At 36.7% G+C, this 17,509-nt stretch overlaps 9 protein-coding genes across 9 annotated transcripts; 3 read left to right on the forward strand and 6 right to left on the reverse strand. All coding sequences in view use genetic code 12, as the record gives it.

Moving 5' to 3' along the window:
• Positions 1–507: 507 nt before the first annotated feature.
• Positions 508–2,696, forward strand: RRN3 (rDNA-binding RNA polymerase I transcriptional factor; the record flags this gene model as incomplete). Its single annotated transcript, XM_064997931.1, has 2 exons — positions 508–780; positions 861–2,696. The coding sequence occupies 2 exons, from the start codon at positions 508–510 to the stop codon at positions 2,694–2,696; spliced, it is 2,109 nt and encodes a 702-aa protein (XP_064854003.1).
• A 1,635-nt stretch (positions 2,697–4,331) lies between these two features.
• On the reverse strand, positions 4,332–4,971 carry DASC09_043330 (uncharacterized protein; the record flags this gene model as incomplete). The annotated part of the gene is made up of 2 exons (XM_064997932.1): positions 4,332–4,471; positions 4,920–4,971. 2 exons carry the CDS (start codon positions 4,969–4,971, stop codon positions 4,332–4,334), a joined length of 192 nt encoding a protein of 63 aa, XP_064854004.1.
• Positions 4,972–5,272: 301 nt separating this feature from the next.
• DASC09_043340 (uncharacterized protein) lies at positions 5,273–5,945 on the reverse strand (the record flags this gene model as incomplete). Its single annotated transcript, XM_064997933.1, has 2 exons — positions 5,273–5,563; positions 5,937–5,945. 2 exons carry the CDS (start codon positions 5,943–5,945, stop codon positions 5,273–5,275), a joined length of 300 nt encoding a protein of 99 aa, XP_064854005.1.
• A 420-nt stretch (positions 5,946–6,365) lies between these two features.
• DASC09_043350 (uncharacterized protein) lies at positions 6,366–6,862 on the reverse strand (the record flags this gene model as incomplete). Its single annotated transcript, XM_064997934.1, has 2 exons — positions 6,366–6,818; positions 6,851–6,862. 2 exons carry the CDS (start codon positions 6,860–6,862, stop codon positions 6,366–6,368), a joined length of 465 nt encoding a protein of 154 aa, XP_064854006.1.
• Positions 6,863–7,916: 1,054 nt separating this feature from the next.
• On the forward strand, positions 7,917–9,152 carry DASC09_043360 (uncharacterized protein; the record flags this gene model as incomplete). The annotated part of the gene is made up of 1 exon (XM_064997935.1): positions 7,917–9,152. One exon carries the CDS (start codon positions 7,917–7,919, stop codon positions 9,150–9,152), a length of 1,236 nt encoding a protein of 411 aa, XP_064854007.1.
• A 540-nt stretch (positions 9,153–9,692) lies between these two features.
• OST6 (dolichyl-diphosphooligosaccharide--protein glycotransferase) lies at positions 9,693–10,964 on the reverse strand (the record flags this gene model as incomplete). Its single annotated transcript, XM_064997936.1, has 1 exon — positions 9,693–10,964. The coding sequence occupies one exon, from the start codon at positions 10,962–10,964 to the stop codon at positions 9,693–9,695; it is 1,272 nt and encodes a 423-aa protein (XP_064854008.1).
• Positions 10,965–11,408: 444 nt separating this feature from the next.
• Positions 11,409–12,824, reverse strand: NFS1 (cysteine desulfurase; the record flags this gene model as incomplete). Its single annotated transcript, XM_064997937.1, has 1 exon — positions 11,409–12,824. The coding sequence occupies one exon, from the start codon at positions 12,822–12,824 to the stop codon at positions 11,409–11,411; it is 1,416 nt and encodes a 471-aa protein (XP_064854009.1).
• Positions 12,825–13,231: 407 nt separating this feature from the next.
• RLP7 (Rlp7p) lies at positions 13,232–14,104 on the reverse strand (the record flags this gene model as incomplete). The annotated part of the gene is made up of 1 exon (XM_064997938.1): positions 13,232–14,104. One exon carries the CDS (start codon positions 14,102–14,104, stop codon positions 13,232–13,234), a length of 873 nt encoding a protein of 290 aa, XP_064854010.1.
• Positions 14,105–14,411: 307 nt separating this feature from the next.
• On the forward strand, positions 14,412–16,418 carry SSH4 (Ssh4p; the record flags this gene model as incomplete). The annotated part of the gene is made up of 1 exon (XM_064997939.1): positions 14,412–16,418. The coding sequence occupies one exon, from the start codon at positions 14,412–14,414 to the stop codon at positions 16,416–16,418; it is 2,007 nt and encodes a 668-aa protein (XP_064854011.1).
• Positions 16,419–17,509: the final 1,091 nt, after the last annotated feature.

Below are 17,509 nucleotides of genomic sequence, written 5' to 3' on the forward strand. Positions count from 1 at the left end.
TCAATAAATCATTGTGTAAATACTGTTGAATAGGCTGCCCTATACAACCACACTATATACTACTATACGCCTCTTAATATATACAATATATACAATATCCACTATAATACTACTCCATATATTGGTAGAAATACTCATCACTGTATGGCAATGCGCCCCTCAGCACCCCCCAAAAAAAAAAAATTGAGTAAAAAAAAAAAAAAAAAAAAAAAATTTTATTACTGTGGTTTTCTTTCTTGACAACCACCAATTCCTGTTGATCAAACATCATACACAGATTATTGCTATTCCTTTGGTTGTGTTTTATTTTTGTTTTGCTTTATCAATTGTACTAGTTTTCTTCTTTTTCCTTTTCAGTATCCAATTCTAATACTGTCTTGTTCTTTTTCATTTATTTTACCCCCTTGTCGCCATTCTTCAGTGATATCAAACCATTTGAGCATCCTCTTTTTTGATGATCTCTAGTTGCCCATCATATACAAAAAACCAAAGAACAACAAAATAATTATGATTACCGTCACCTCAAAACAACGAAAAGATCCTCCTTCCTCCCTTCTCATGAATAAAAACCAGAATTTCAATACCTCCAACCAAAAAAAGAAGAGACCCCTTAGCGACAGCAACGATGAAAAATCAAAGAAAAAAGTTAGAATAGTTGAAAACAAGCATAATACTGAGAAGTCTACTTCTCCAGTATTAGATGATAAAAATGGGAATCCAGAAGTATCAAGGAAAGTGTATCAAACTTATTTGAAAAACGCATTCGATGCGTTGGATAAGGTATGTCTTTCATTCTTTTTTTTTCCTATCCCCCTTCTCATCATTGTTACAAACTAACTAACGCTTTTCTCTTTTTCTAGAATGACGCTTCCTTTATTCAAAATATGACCAATAAGTTATCGCTCCCGCGTACGTCTCCTGAATCGCTCTCCTATGCCACCATGGGGTTGGTATTGGATCTTCTAAGTAACAGGGTCTCCCAGCTTGACTCTCCTCATTGTAACTCTCTTATTCTTGCTATTCTTCGGACCCCAAACTGGTCGAAACAAGAGGAAAGTTTTCTCACTAGTTATGTCACTTTTCTCTCGGTCTTAACTTCAGGGATCCCAAAATGGCATAAAGAAATTGTAAATGTTTTAATCTCTGATTTCAGCCGGATGGCCCCTCTGCCAAAGACCGCTACAGACCTTGGCAACAATGCCAAACCTCATCATGAATACTTGCAGTATTTATTACGCATCATTCCTACCAGTTTGAATGTGGTACTCAAATCTTTGGTAAGAAGTTTTCCTGGTAAATATTGTACAAAAAATGACGCAGTCAATTATGTGTCCAATTTGCTAGCAGTGATGGCCTACGCCCCAGAAATTAGATTCCAATTGTTGACCGCTATTTTTGAATACTGTGTGAAATTAGATGTCGAGTTGAAGAATAATTTGGATGAAGTTGATGAGGATGTCGAAGAGGAAGACATTGACGATAATGATGACGAGGAAGAAGAAGAAGAAGATGATGATGATGATGACGAAGATGACGAAGAGGAAGACGATGATGATGATGAAGAACATGAAGAGTATAATGCCGATTTAACCATCAATATCAATGAACTTTCCGAAAAACTTGATCGAATCATGGAAAAATTGCTCATTGGCTTGCAATCACTATTTACCGTGGAAAATCTCAACTCTGGTGATGGGATCACCGTTTATAGATCTCTCATCTCGATCTTTAAATCCTATATTTTATCGACCAGTAACACCAAATCTGTGCAATTCATTCTTTTCCATTTTTCTCAACAGCAACCGGAACTAATCGACGCATTTTTGGTATCTCTTATCGATATCACTTTTGATTTCAGTGAAAGTCTTGAACAAAGAATCAAGGCAGTTCAATATTTATCATCTTACCTATCCAGAGCCAAACAGGTGTCGAAAAACCAGTTAATCTTTGTGGTGAGTTATTTGGTCAACTGGCTCGAGAAGTACGTTGACGAACGTGAATGTGAAGTCGGCAATGGTAGTGGCGGGATGGAAAGATTCAAGATGTTTTATGCGATATTGCAATGTTTGTTGTACATTTTCTGCTTTAGACACGAACAATTGCGTAAATCGGTTGCTGAATGGGAATGCAACATCAACAAGTTTTTCCAAAAAATGATCCTCACGAAATTCAACCCACTCAAGTTTTGTAATGAAACCGTCGCCCTCATGTTTGCCAAAATTGCCCATCAAGAAGACGTGGCTTATTGTTTTAGTATTATTGAACATAACCGCCGAGACCAATTCAACAGTTACTCCAAGACCCCTGGCAAGCACGATCAAAAATCGCCATCATCATCATCATCATCATCATCTAAGAAGGCATCGATTATCAATGATTCCCGGATTTTGTTTTTCAGCAAACAAGAATTCCTTGATTTGGTGGCGTACTTCCCATTTGACCCGCTCATTTTGAAACGTTCCAAAGCGTTAATTCAGGGAAACTACATTGAATGGTCGGATATTCAAAGCGATGATCAGGACAGTGATAGTAACAGTGATGATTATGACGATGGATCGACGTATGCTAGAGAATTTGTGCGCAAGAATAGCAGTGTCGTGGCCGATGCCGATGTACGAGACCAAATTCGCAAACAATTAAAGCTGGTGAGGAGTACGGGTGCAGACGATGTATTTGACGATACTGAGTTGGAATGATTTTGAAAAAGTTTACTCTGACTTTATTATAGTATACGATTGCATGATTTTTTTTTCTATTGTTTTATACCTTTTTTTTTTAAGCTCAGTAATTTTTTCGGTGTCATTTGTCTTGGAACTTTCATATATAATATATTCTATTGCAATTACAAATTGAAATTGTAGTGTACTTTTAAAAAAAAAATTATGGTTTGGGAGAGATTCCGGCATATGAAGAAAGTGATGAAACATTATCAGAACAGAGCACACAGGGGAGGTTGGAGTAAATGTTTCTAAATTGCTACATGTTGAAAAAAAAATCTCGGTAAATAAGAAGCAAAGCATCGTTTGAAATTGTTTTTGACCATCAATTACATGATGATTCCCAAAAAGATCATTTGGAATATAGTGTTTTGAAGAAACAGTCAATACAAGTATGTTAGTAGCTACTATATAAGCCACATTCACAGTAATTTTTTTAAGTTCCAATTTCTTTGGGGTATAAACTAGCGCAATATTAATGGATACACACATCAATAACCAAATCCCTATGGGAAAATTCTCGAAATACATTTCATTCCGCATATTTGAGGGTATTTCCATTTCCATATACACTATGATATCTAGCTGTGTGCGTTTCAAGAGCTGCTAATTCTGTGGGGGCTTATAGTATATGAGACATGATTCTCTACAACTTCTTTAAAAGAAATTGATGGTTTTCTTGGCACGTAAACTGGAAGGTCGTAGACTCTATTCAGATAAGGATAACACGGATCAGCAATAACGGCAATTTTGTCAAACAAAGTAGAGTCAATGCATTCCATTAATGCTAGTTGATCATCACCAACAATAGAATGAAAACCCGTTCAAGTTTTTCATGTTACAAATAAACTAAAATCATGTATGTTTTTGGTGATATTCATTCTCGCTTACTTATCCAACAATCGGACACAGTAATGGGAAGAGATCGGTTCATCACAAATATATTCAACTTTCATGCATTAAACTTCAGAAAACTTTAGGATAACACTAGTATAATTATCTTCCAAAAAATAACACGATTTGCAGTAGCAAAATGGTACTTTAATATTGAAGATGTGGATAAAACCTTACACAATTATATAAACTTTTCTTCATTACAAATACAAAACCATGCCATAGGATTATATACCCAGCTATGGGAAACCCACAAACGAAATCTTTAATACCTCCTGATAATATTGATTTTGGTGAGAATGTGCTGCTGTTACTCTACAATAGATGATATCTTGTCTAACATCAACCATAATAATAACAAATAAATACCGTCCCAATGGTACGCGCATGATGATCATAAATACCATTAAAATGGTATATGCATATCAAGTAATAAATACCCTGGCAGTGGTATACGCTTTCAATAATATTTCCAAAGTGAAAGAACAATATTTAATTCATACCTTTGTTCTAAAATACTACCCTCAATTAATATTCACTACCAGTTATAATATACAGAAGGTGTTTTCTACGGATAATTGAGCATCTATAAGGTGATAACGCAATGATGTAAAATAAAGAATTCTTTCCAAAATGGCGACGCAAATCAACTCTTTATCGTCACCAAAGATAGTTAGTAAACTATGTAGAAGATATACTAATTAATTTGACCGATCTAAACTAATCTTTGTCATCATAATGAGCGTATCTGCCAGTTTCAAGTTCTTTTGGAATTAGTTCCATGACCGCTTTGAACTTTATATCCCACTTTCTGGGTTCAAACATTTCTCTTTCAAAAATCTTTATAACCGACTGGTTATCTTGAAATAATTTGATTTTTCTAATTTCCTTCTCACCCAGAATGATCAAAAATTAATTATTAATATTCTTCAATTTCTTTGTGGTGAACACAGCATCGTATAACGCTTCCATTTCACTATGTGCTGATGATCCGCACACTATATCAGTCATTCGGGAGCACCAAAAAAAGTAAAACTCCATGAAAAGTTATCGCAAAGCCATATGTTGATTTTCTAGTTCTAGGCTCATTCAGACTAGAGGCGTCAGCCCAAACTTGCAATTCATTGTCAACATCCCTATTTGGTTCAATCGTTAAAAAAAACTCTCATTAGAACTCCAAATATAGTTCAAGCATTTCTGATATTTCTTAAAACACTTTACTCGTCAGGCAAGTGGCCAAGCGACTGAGCATCGAAGCAGCAAACGAAATATCCGGACGAAAACTATGAGTCAAATACAGAAACAAACCAGAAAGTTGATGAAAGGATTGAACGTTCTCAAGTTCTGTCTTTGGAGACATCATCGGTAGTGAGATATACCGAATTGAATGGTATAGGACTATAATCCAGTTGATAATCCTTCAATATGAAATGTTTGAGTGGTTTTGAGCGATAAATATTAATGCCTTTCTCAGTAAAGTCAAGATTGAGACCCAAAAATCAAATCCGGCTTTCCCATAATCTTTCCCAATTCATGAAGAATTTCTTCACACTCGAGCTTATTAGGTCCAAGAATAAGAACTTCATTCACATATGTCATTAAAATGATTCCACTTTCTTTCTGAAAATACACCGACTCACCATAGTCACTCCTCTCAAATTTCAATTCATTGGTGACGATATCTTTGAAATGGCAGTACTAAATCCTTGGGGATTGGCGTAAACTATATACCGCTTTTTTATAGACGTCTGTTTGATCACCAAATTGTATCGCTCTATAAAGCTATTCAAATCACTAGAGTACGCAGGTGGACGACGATGGATGATGGAAGTCTTGATGCAAAATGCCTTCATATCATGACTCTTAAATTCTTTACCATTGTCTGTGACCACTTGCGTATAGCCATCCTTCAATATCTCTTGAAGTGCTGCTGTTGCTTCACCTTTGGATTCCTATATCAATATCTCTAACTTAATATAACGGCTAAATTCATCAACCGTTGTCAACACAGGAGTTTTATCCAAATACGTAACATCAACATGTAACGCGGCTCTTGGTTTAGTTGCTGTTCTACTCAAAACCTACCTTTCTTATTCTTCATCAGACTCTAGCTCTCAAACAAGTCAAGTCAAACAATTGTCACGCTTAGTATTCCAACAAACTTGATTCTTTGTCAATCCATAATGCTTAGAATACTTTCTAAGCAACCTCGAGCTAATATGCCCAAACCTTGTATGGCAATCAGATGTTTCATTCACTGTCAAATTGTGATTAACAAACACTAGACTCCCACAAAGTTCAAGTTCCTGGGGTTTTGTTCCATACTTTAACCATACTCTAGAATGATTTTGTTGAAATGTGAATCCTTTAGTAGTCAAGTCTGCAAGACTAATTATAGTTTTTTTTTTTCATTCGTTTCAGATTCTGGGATCAAATACATCGGTATATCCAACTTCTCTTTATTGATTGTCAATGTTATTGTTCCCAAACCAACAGCTGTAATAGGATGTGCTGAGATACCAGAAATGATTGTATCAGTTTTTTTTATGTTGTTTAACAATTGACCTTCGGTAGTAACTGAGGCTTGCGCACCATTATCCAATAACATATATGTTGGCTTATAAGCTTTGGATTATAATCCGTAATATCCAGAATAATGTTATTGATCAAGAGAAACTTCAGCTTCTTTTTCTCTTCTTTGTAATTATCCTCATCGTCATCTCTATTCCGCTTATTACCTCTCTTTCCTTTCCTCTACATATTTCTGAGTGCATAACATTGTGCCTTATAATGACCTTGTTTTCCACAGTTAAAACAATACTGTTTTCCTTTCCTTTTTTTCTGTTGAGCTTTCACATGTTGGGTAATCTTTGCTGGGTCATAAGATTCGATGCAAAAAGTTGCTGAATTTTTATGGTGGACTCCCAACTCAATTAAATTTTCAACAGTCGTTGCACCTTGAAGAATTCTATATAACTCCCTGCTCTCAAGAGTATTATAAGGATTCTTTCCAAATTTTGAAATAATTTGGTCAAGCATGTCCCTATCAGAAGGAATATTTTTCCCTGCATAGGCACAGAGTTGTTTAATATCATCAATCACTGCCCCAAACTGGTCGAAATTAGTATGAACAGTTACGTGTAACAGATTAAATACATCTTGTGCCAATATTCTTGGATTCTTCGGTTCATGGGTTCTAATGTAGAACTTTAACAATTTCTTGCAAGATCAAGTATCACGCATCGCATCATTTTTGGAGACTTGTCTAAGAATCCACCTAAATTCAGATTCATCATTAACTCTCTTGGTGGTTGGTTGAATATCCTCAATCAAATCATCAACTTCAGTTAAGTATAACAACCCTCTGGATTCAAGTAACTTTTACAATTTCTCATAAAAATGAATGAATTTAATACCAGTCAGGCCGTCTTGTAGTGGTACTTGAATGAATGAATTGTATATTAGCGAGTCACAGAGGTTCTAAATAACATACAAGCCGGGCATTTCATGCCGGTCTTTCTAATAGGTAAGTAAAATACTATAACTTTCTCACAACCTCACACTCCTTGCTTTAAGAATTAATCACATCACCAGTAAAAAACTCAACAATCAAGATTATTAAGGAAAAAAGGTGCAATGTGAAAATATGAGATGAAGTCACTAGTAAATTCCTGAGGGAAACACTAGCGTACTATATCATAGGCTATCTTATAGGCCATTATTGTCTAGTAGGTACACCTGATATCATTCGTCAATGTTCAATTAAATACCACCACAGTGGTGGTGGTGTGTCCTGACAGTTCTGACATTCCAAAAACCCAGGAATTGACATAACAATGCAAGAGCAGTTAAGTGGTCTTTTCTGAGATAATCAGTTGGCATTTATCGCAATGATCTATCAGTAGATCATGTTATTATTTAACGCAGGATTCTTATTCACCAACTTAGTGAACTCACTAATAAAACATTTTTGGTAATGAGCCACCTTCACCTAAAGTTGTTTGTCTCCTGATAACGGTCACTCGTATTGCCGGTTTGGAAGGTTCCTTAAATATATATATTCATATATGATGATGGCGTTCTTCTGCAGAACAACAAGTTTATGTTCAGTATAACGTTATACCAGAAACCAGAAAGAGAGATTGAATTTCGTATAGCCACACGAGCCCTGGCTGATGCCATCTGGTCACGTGTAATGGTAACAAAAGAAAAATTCTGCTGCTAATAACAAAATAGGGATTCACTACTAATCATCGCCTACAATTGAGTAACTATAACCACTATTTATCAAATATTAAATTAATAATGGCTGCTCCCATACTGGCGCCTTCGGGATATAGACAGTCAACGTGGCTCGTGGGGCTTGCGGCGCTTGCTGCGGTAATTACATTGTGGGTGATTTCCAGCTTTCTTATCAATGAGATCTTTGAATCCGAGATCTATGCCAAACCGTTCTTCATTACATATATCAACACATCGATTTTCATCTTTTATCTAATGCCATTTGTGTTTACATACTTAAGGTGCCGGGTCAATGGCTCCAAAGTAGACATGTATGATATCTTAAAAAATGAGCTCAATGCCAATTCCCAGGCCGAGTCTTCTTTATCATCATTGCAAAGAACCGGATCTAGGAAATCAAGAACCGTGGTAGATTTGGAATCGCAAATCGAAACCACCGAGTTGATATCCAACAACAATGATAGTTCCTCCGATAATGGCTCGTTTAACATTGATAATAATCACCCGATCATCATCGATAATGACCCACTTAGTTTACAAGAAACCATCAAATTAAGTTTCCAATTCTGTTTATTATGGTATGCCGCCAATCTTGTTACCAATGCCAGTCTCCGATATACCAGCGTATCTTCACAGACCATCTTATCCTCGACATCGTCGTTTTTCACCCTTTTTTTCGGCGTGGTGTTCCGGATCGATACCATCAACAAAATTAAACTCATCTCACTTATTTTTTCATTCGTTGGTATAGTAATCATCACCAGAATCGACTCGCACCTGAGTCCCCATAAAGTTAGTTTGAAAGATGACAATTACGGGTTTGCGATGTTTTTGGGTAACCTCCTTGCATTGGCCGGAGCCTGTTTTTACGGAGCCTACACTGTGCTTCTCAAACTTAAAGTCCGCTCACAAGATCGTCTAAATACCAAATTATTCTTTGGGTTTGTGGGGATCTTCAACATTGTATTATTGTGGCCCACTCTTTTTGTATGGCATTTCACGGGGATCGAATCGTTCGAGCTTCCAAGTTCGAGCTTTGTTTGGAAAATTATCCTCATCAATTGTCTCATAACATTTATCAGTGATTATTGTTGGGCGATCGCCGTGTTACTTACCAGCCCATTAACCGTGACGGTTGGACTTAGTTTGACGATTCCTTTGGCATTACTAGGGGACGCAGTATACAAGGGGAAAACTATTTCCATTGGGTATTTATTAGGGGCGGCAATCATTAGCGTATCCTTCTTTATGATTAATAAAGATCAAGAAGATGTGGTTGAGGAAGATGGTATACAGTAATTAAAAAAACAAACAAACCAATATTTTTGAGCTATTTTTTTTTTTTTTTGCTGTCATATCATATCATGTGTATATCAAACTGGGGACATGTGGTATAGAATGTGCTTTTTTGTTTGGTGATTGTTTAGTTTTCGTTTTTTCTTTGTTATTCAGTTTTTTGTCTGTTGTTTTTTTATGTTTCCTGGTCAGTACTATGATAAATTTTGTTTCTTTTCTCAATTTCAATTCACAAATAAAGATATATCAAAAAAAAAAAAAAAGCCATTACGGCTTTGGGACGTGCTTTTCTTTATAACTTTTCATTTTTGCATCTTAAATATTGCTCAAATTGCATTCCAGTATCTACAATCTTTGTAAGTCTGATTATAACATGAATTCGGGGGATATAATAAAGAGCAAAATACCAAAAACTATAGAAATAGTAGTGAATAAAGTTTTCTTTTCTTTTTTTCATTTTTTTTTTTCATTCGGATCAACCGAAAGATAACAATAAAAATATAGAGCAAAACCAAAGAAAAAGACCCAGATACATATAATGAATCAAAGAACTCTTGACATGGCAAAAGGATATCCACCATCTTTTTTAAGATAAATCGAAGTAAGCAATGAAAATGCATAGTACAATCCTATGACAGCAATAATCACCAACACCGAATGAGCGGTTTCACTAAGATGGAAATGGTTTTGTGGAACATCATCTTTCTCTTCTGAATCTTCCTTTTCCTCTGTGTCATTTTCTTTTTCTTCTTTATTAGATTCATCTTTTTCTGTGACAGTAACAACTTTCTCGCTTTGATGTTCTTCCTCTATTGGGGCGTATTTAGGCAAGATATCGGTCAACAATACCACCCAAAACCCAATGAAAAGATAAACTCCACAAACGATAAATGATTCAATACCAATTTGGTATTGTGATCCCCCAGCAAAATAGAACGGTCCTTTTTCATTACGGGCCAATAATGGTACTCCTCTAACAACAGTAAACATGTACCCGCTACAAAACAAACAAATCAACAATACTGAAAGTCCCATCCACACTCTTGGTTTAGAGGCTTTTTGTAGTAAAGTATTATCTTGATCGTTGATTTTTTTCTTGATGATCACAATAATAGAAATCGCGATGATGGCCATCCCAACGGTAGTTTCATCGAGCTCAAAACCATCATTACCACCATTACTGATCTTGAAAGATATTTGAAGCGCCGCAGAAATGTAATTAGAAAATTCTTGTGGCGAAGACCCCTCGGAAACCGAGTACTGATAATGATCCGATGATTTAAGTAAGAAATTACTAGGGTCGGCAAGTTCATCAGGGCCAAGGTTCTTTTCGGTAGTGAGGTATCGATACAACACATCGTAACTTGGGACCACCCAAATATGTGGCACTCTATCGATTTTCAAACTTTTGAAAAATTCCCCGGTTACCGAGTAATCAAGCTCGATAAAGAACAAATCACGGTTCAGTAATTGGTCAGCGGAGTTATCAAGAGTTTTATCAGGATAAGATTCCATGAAAGTCTTTGCGGTTTTTTGAAATATCGGAAGAAAGTCTTTGCATGCTTTACAACCGATTTGTGGACTATTAGCAGTAAGAAATACCACAATATTGGCTTCTCTAACTGCAGGATTCACAATAAGTTTGATGTTTTTATCGGTAAGTTTCACAACCCCGGTCTTTGGGTCTCTAAGTGGAACCAAGGCATCTTTGGATAAAACGCTCTTGAACTTCTTGCCATTTGGAACGGGGTTTTTAACGGCAAGACATATACCAACGAAAAATAAAATGAGTTTGATGAATTGGAATAATTTCATCGTGTAATGGTGTCTATTATAAAATATTCAGCACGGAGAGTACACACGACAACAACAATAACGAGAGCTATGGAAAGTCCTATGACCACCACTAATAACAAGAGCCCTAATAACAATAAAAAGAGGAAAAATTCTCTTTTGAATAGAAAGTAGACCAATTTATGCCAGCAACTCCTCACAACACAGCTGGAATCTGTTCATGTTTAGCAGTGCTGTCTATTTTTCATTCTGTGCCACAGCGGGGCTGCTTAACACTCATAGCCTGCAATATGCTCTACCTATATGGCGATACAAATCAACAATAAAACACTATCCACAGAAAAATATGTATATATTAACAGAGTACAAGAGAGAATTACGAAAAAAAAAAAAAGAATAGGATAGAATAGGGAGAAAAATAAAAATATAATAATAGTTATGTGTTAGAAGAATAGGGTGACTCAATTAATGACCAGACCATTCAATAGAATTCAAGTCAATACCTTCCTGTTTCATTTCCCAAAGCGGACTCAATTCTCTAAGGAAGTTGACTCTTTTATGGATAGCATTGATAACGTAATCGATTTCTTCTTCGGTAGTAAATCTTCCAATCCCAAATCTAATAGATGAATGGGCCAAGGCATCATCGGCACCCAAGGCGTGCAACACATAAGAAGGTTCCAAAGAGGCAGAAGTACAAGCCGAACCAGAACTTAAAGCAATATCATTAAGGGCCATCAAAAGAGATTCACCTTCAATGTACGCAAAGGAAATGTTGACACACCCGTTGAATCTATGGTCTGCAGAACCATTAAGAATGGTATCTTCAATTGATAACAATCCGGTCTTTAATTTGTTAGCAAGATATTCAATGTGATTCTTATCGAAATCATACTCCTGTATTAACAATCTTGCGGCTTCCCCAAACCCTGCGACCAAAGGTGGTGCCAAAGTTCCGGATCTAAGCCCTCTTTCTTGTCCACCACCGGTGATGATTGGATCCATTCTGACTCTTGGTCTTCTTCTAATATAAAGGGCCCCGCAACCTTTTGGACCATAGATCTTATGGGATGAAATACTCATCATGTCAATGTTCAATTTGTTGACATCCAATGGGATTTTCCCGTAAGCTTGGGCACAATCGGTATGGAAAAACACTTTATTTTTTTTACAAATACGACCAATTTCTTCAAGTGGTTGGATCACCCCGATTTCATTATTCACACCCATGATCGACACCAAACATGTATCTTTTCTAATGGCTTTTTCAAGTTGTTCCAAATCAATCAACCCATCTTCCCCAACTGGCAAATAAGTCACATCGAACCCTTCATCTTGCAAATGTCTAGCAGAGTTCAACACACATTTATGTTCGGTTTGCGCGGTGATGATGTGCTTTTTCGTGGACTTGTAAAAACGAGGCACTCCCTTAATTGCCATATTATTGGATTCGGTAGCTCCTGAAGTGAAGACAATTTCTTTCGGATCGGCACCAATGACATCAGCAACGTATTTTCTGGCCTTTTCCACTTCTTTCTCGGTTTCCCACCCGTAAGCATGAGTGCTGGAATGAGGATTCCCATATAGCCCAGTATAAAATTGCAACATTTTATCAAGGACCCGAGGATCGGTTGGGGTGGTAGCTTGCATATCCAAATAAATCGGTCTGGTACCATAAGTGGTATCTTTGGCAAAACCCCCTTTAAGAATAGCAGCCCCAGTTGGAGGAACAATGTTCGCTGTCGAAGTACTTGCACCAAGATCAACTATTGGCTGCTTATCCGCAGCTGCGGGGGCGGCCAACCATGGTTTATGAGAGCTGGACAATAATCTTTTGAAAGATAAGCGACAATTCTGTCTGAGTACAGTATTTCTCAACATCCTGATGAACTGGTATTTACTATAATGATCAATCAATAACCTGGCAATACCAATGATAGAACCACACCGATACGATTGATAAAGATTATTAATGTGAGTTGAAAACTGCCGAAATTATTTCGCAGAAGGGCTGGAGGAAAGGCATCACCCGGTATTTCTAGAAGGTGCAAAGGCAGGGTGATCACCGGAAATATTCCTAATGCGGCAATGCTATACCAAATACTTATTGATAAACATCTTTGTCTTCCAATAATAATAATAATAATAATAAATGGTTTACTGGTTCCTTCCAGGTATATATATATATATATATATATTATACATCCAACTACAATCTTATACAATAATGAAATTAAAGCTTCTATGCAAAAATAATACAAAACAAATTAATAAATAAATACACAAATTCAATTCTGGTTGGCAATATGCTTGTTGATATCAATCTCCACCAATGGAGCATTCCCTCTTTGACTCACTGTGGTGTCAGTTTCTTCCTTCAATTGAATTCTCTTCAATCTGGCCATTGGACCCCAGCCACTCACCGGTGGAGCCAATTGGAATGGTCTAAGGAAATTCACCACTTGTTTGAAGTTGTCCCCGAGAGAGAAAATCTCGTGTACAAGATCTTCGGTACAAATAAGCCCAAACTCTCCTAGTCTATCTTCGATAACGGAATTATCGTCCAATAATACTTCTTTTTTCTTACCATCAACTTCGGTGACGATGGTGGCACGTTTTTGCATCAACTCACGCACGGTAATAAGGTCAGGGGATCCAATGACAATGTATGGGGAAATGATCTTGAGTAATGGAAGTACAGTTGGAGTCAATTTTATAAAAGTCCCGAGATTAGAGTGGGTCAATCTAAGGGCCTGGAGAACTTTGTTGGCCTTCGATGGGATCTTGGAGTTGTTCGATGATCTTACTCTAACCACAAGCAATAATTTTGGTTTTTCATCCCATGATTCAGTTTGAATGGTCGAATCTTCAATGTCATCGATAGAAGTCTTGGATTTCGAAATTAATTTGATTCTTTGGTTGGTGTCTTTTTCAACTTTTGAAACTCTGGTGATTCTCTTGGCTTCTTTGCTGGTGCTCATTTTCTTGGCTAAAAGAGTTTCAACTCTAAGGAATCTATTTTTCTTTTCTTTGGATCTTCTAAGTTGTTCTTCTTTTCTCTTTCTGGCGGCCTCTTGTTTTTCCAACCTTATTCTGTCGGCGTTCTTTCTCTTTTTCAAGAGAATTTCCGGGTTCGAATTGAGCTTTTGTGGTTCGGACATGGTCTCTGATGATTTTTAATATTACTTAAAATATTATTTCAATAATGAAAGATAAGTGAAAAATTATCAATACAAGTTATTATCAAATTTTCAAAAAAATAAAATTAAAAAAGGAAAAAAAATTTTTTTTTTTTTTTTTTGTTAGGCGGGCGATGAGATCACGGGGACAGAAAAAAGTCTGTGTCACGTGGAGAAATGTGTGATTTTGAATTGACACTTTTCTTTAATTTTATTCCCTTTTATTTATCATTTCAGGACCCTCTTTATCGTCGGTAAATAAGTAAAATAACACAAAAGAAATACCCATATGGCTCCTGTCAGTCATTTGCTATCTCAGTTGAGATACTTGACACTCCCCGGCTCTCATGTGGACTCGCTTTCTATAAAGTATGATGATGGTGATAACGTTCCTTGGGATGATGCTAATGGGTTGAATTTGGCACTTCTTGTGGTACTTTCTTCATCTTTGGGGGCTTTAATCATTGCATTGTTGGTGATTGGAGTATACTTTATTTGCTTATACGTAGCCAATGGTGGTGATAGTTTCTCAGCAACCACATTCCAAATTCCGGGAACATCAGCAGCTGATGAAGAAACATTTAGAGAAGAAGAACAACGATACATTCCATTGCTTCCTAAAAGTGACCAAAAACTCTATTTCCGCTCCAAAGCTTTTGAAGAGCAGTATCCTCCAAATATCTCCAAGATGGGCAAAGAAATTACCCTTGAACAACAACAAGCAATCGATGATCGAGGCCTTGATGCCTTTCAATTTGAACAAGACCACGAGCTTTTAAATCCTAGATTTATCGTGGAAGATAAAACGGAAGTTGTGTTTAGTTCCAACCAGCCAGGGTGTGCGGTGTTGAATCTTCCACTCCCCGTGAAGTCGCGTGAGCGTGATACCATTTATTTTGAAGTGAAACTTTTTGAACTTCCAGGATATGATCCTTCTAAAATCGATACTACGTCCACTGAGGATAAAGGACTTGTTGATAGAAGTCATATGGACGCGTCATTGGAACCGATTTTTGATATTGGGTTGGTCACTAGACCGTATGCGAATTTCAGATTGCCTGGGTATAACAAGTACTCGGTATCTTATGAAAATAATGGTAAGACAAGGATCAATAGACCATTTGATAATGCTCCGTGTATCTTGCCCAAACTTACCGAAGGGGATGTTGTTGGTGTAGGGTTCCGTCCATCTAGTGGGTCGGTATTTTTCACAAGAAATGGGAAAAAGTTATATGACGTGATTCATGGGATGAAATTGAATTTGTATCCAGCAATTGGTGCCATTAATTGTGCTAATTGTAAATTTCAGGTGAATCTCGGACAATTAGGATTCGTATTTATCGAAGCTAATGTCAAGAAATGGGGGCTTGCTAAGAATTTCGGGACTTTAGGGGCCCCACCAGCGTATGGTGTCGATAATGAATCCACAACATTGTTGGCTAAGGGTGAACCGATCCCCCCAAGTTACCCATCACAAGAGGATTTCTTTGGTGGATTTTTCAAAGTTGGTACTACCAAACAATTCACAGATGCCAATGAAAAAACCCCACTTCTAGCCGATGACCATCAGAACCCATCATATCAAGGAGTCAGCAATGTCGTTCCGACTTCTCGTCCACCGAGCTATTCTTCAGGGGATGGTTCTTTCTCAGAATTGAAAGGATCATTGATTCGCGAAGAAGAAGAAATCAACCAAGATACCCCAGATTCCCACGTCGATTTACGTCAAAGACTTTATGAACAGCGATCTACCGCGTACGGCCACGAAGACGATACTACTAGTTTTATTGATCAAACAAACCATCTTGCCCTGATCAATTACCATGCCAACGAAGGGACTTCGGCGCAATTATTCAACAAAAGTAATTCAAGGAAAGTCGTTTCGTCACCATCATCGTCATCATCTTCATCATCATCTTCATCATCATCACCATCACCATCGATATTTTTCTCCACCAATAAATCTGCGGTACCTACAACCGACGCTTCGGAGGCATTTTCTGGTAATAATAATAACAACTCAACCCAAGATATCACCATCAATACCGTTTTATTATCATCAACTACATCAAAAAATAGTAATCGTGGCGCAAACGACGAAAATGGCACCGGAGAGGAAGAAGAAGACGCAAATGCCTCAGAAGGGGCAGAAGTAGTAGACGGCAATGAAGCCCAGATAATAATTAATTCTGCTGAAAGGTCGCCAACTAGTTCAGGAGGGAAAAGAAAGAAAAAGAAGAAGGGGAAAAAGGGGAAAAAGAGGAGCAAAGGAAAGAAAAGTGGTACATCATTCTAGTGTGTGATTATATTATTATTATTATTATTATTATTATTATGTTTTTATTATTATTGTTAGCTTTAAAAAAGTTCATCAAATCGTTATCGTTCATTTTTTTATTTAATTCATTTTAAATTTTTTTTTTTTTTTTCTTTGGGGGATCTCTTTTATATAGTTTTTCAATTTAAGCTTGTTCATTGATATATATCTAACGACTGTCTGTATAAAACCAAAGATGTGTTAATGAAAACAGTATCCGATCAGGTGAGCACACAATCATACACAACAATAATGTTTTGTTGTAAACTGCAACTGATTAAGTACGTATATCAAGAAGATCCAGGCGCGTAGGCATATATTTACTCGCCAGTTATATGTTTTACTGGGTAGTATATTATCATCGATCTATCATTTTCTCTGAATGTGTTTGAAGCACTAAATTTGGGATACAGGTCATTTTCAACGATCATTGACTATTTGATGTTGAGCATGAAGCCGCCATAAAGTCACTGTTCGGCCAAGAGGTAAAGATGCTACGCCTCGATCATTTATTATTAAAGATGTGACCTTCCCACACTAGAAATAGATATAATGATCTAAATCATTATATATCCTAAATCATTTCTTCGTGATTACTTCATAGATTAAAAACCTGGATATACTGTCCTGCTGTTAAAGCAACGAATCATACAAATTGGAAAACCATGCTATCTTCGGAATTCAGACGAAAATTTCATTTCTGCCATTTTGGCTGCCTGAATGAATGATTTTCCTATCGAAGAATAATCCCCAGATCTTGAATTGAGAGAAGATTTCCCTATTTATTAAAAACTACTCCAATTTTCCATCTAATATATTATTGAAGATCAAATTTATCTCACAGAGAAAAAAATACTTTCATTTGATGTGTACAAACCTTCTCCTGATTTCAAAGTGGTGGGATGGAAGTGCTGTCAGTGCGGCGTCCCTTTAAGTTACTATACCAGAAAACTATTCAATTATTTACCTCCCAGCTGTCGGATTTGTGGTCATTATGAATGTGGGTTTTGTGCTGACGTTGTTCAGAAAAATCGATGATTTTCATAAACACTACATAAACTACTACAAAA

Source organism: Saccharomycopsis crataegensis, assembly GCF_037102585.1.
Source record: "Saccharomycopsis crataegensis DNA, jcf7180000000084, whole genome shotgun sequence".
NCBI classification, from domain to species: domain Eukaryota; kingdom Fungi; phylum Ascomycota; class Saccharomycetes; order Ascoideales; family Saccharomycopsidaceae; genus Saccharomycopsis; species Saccharomycopsis crataegensis.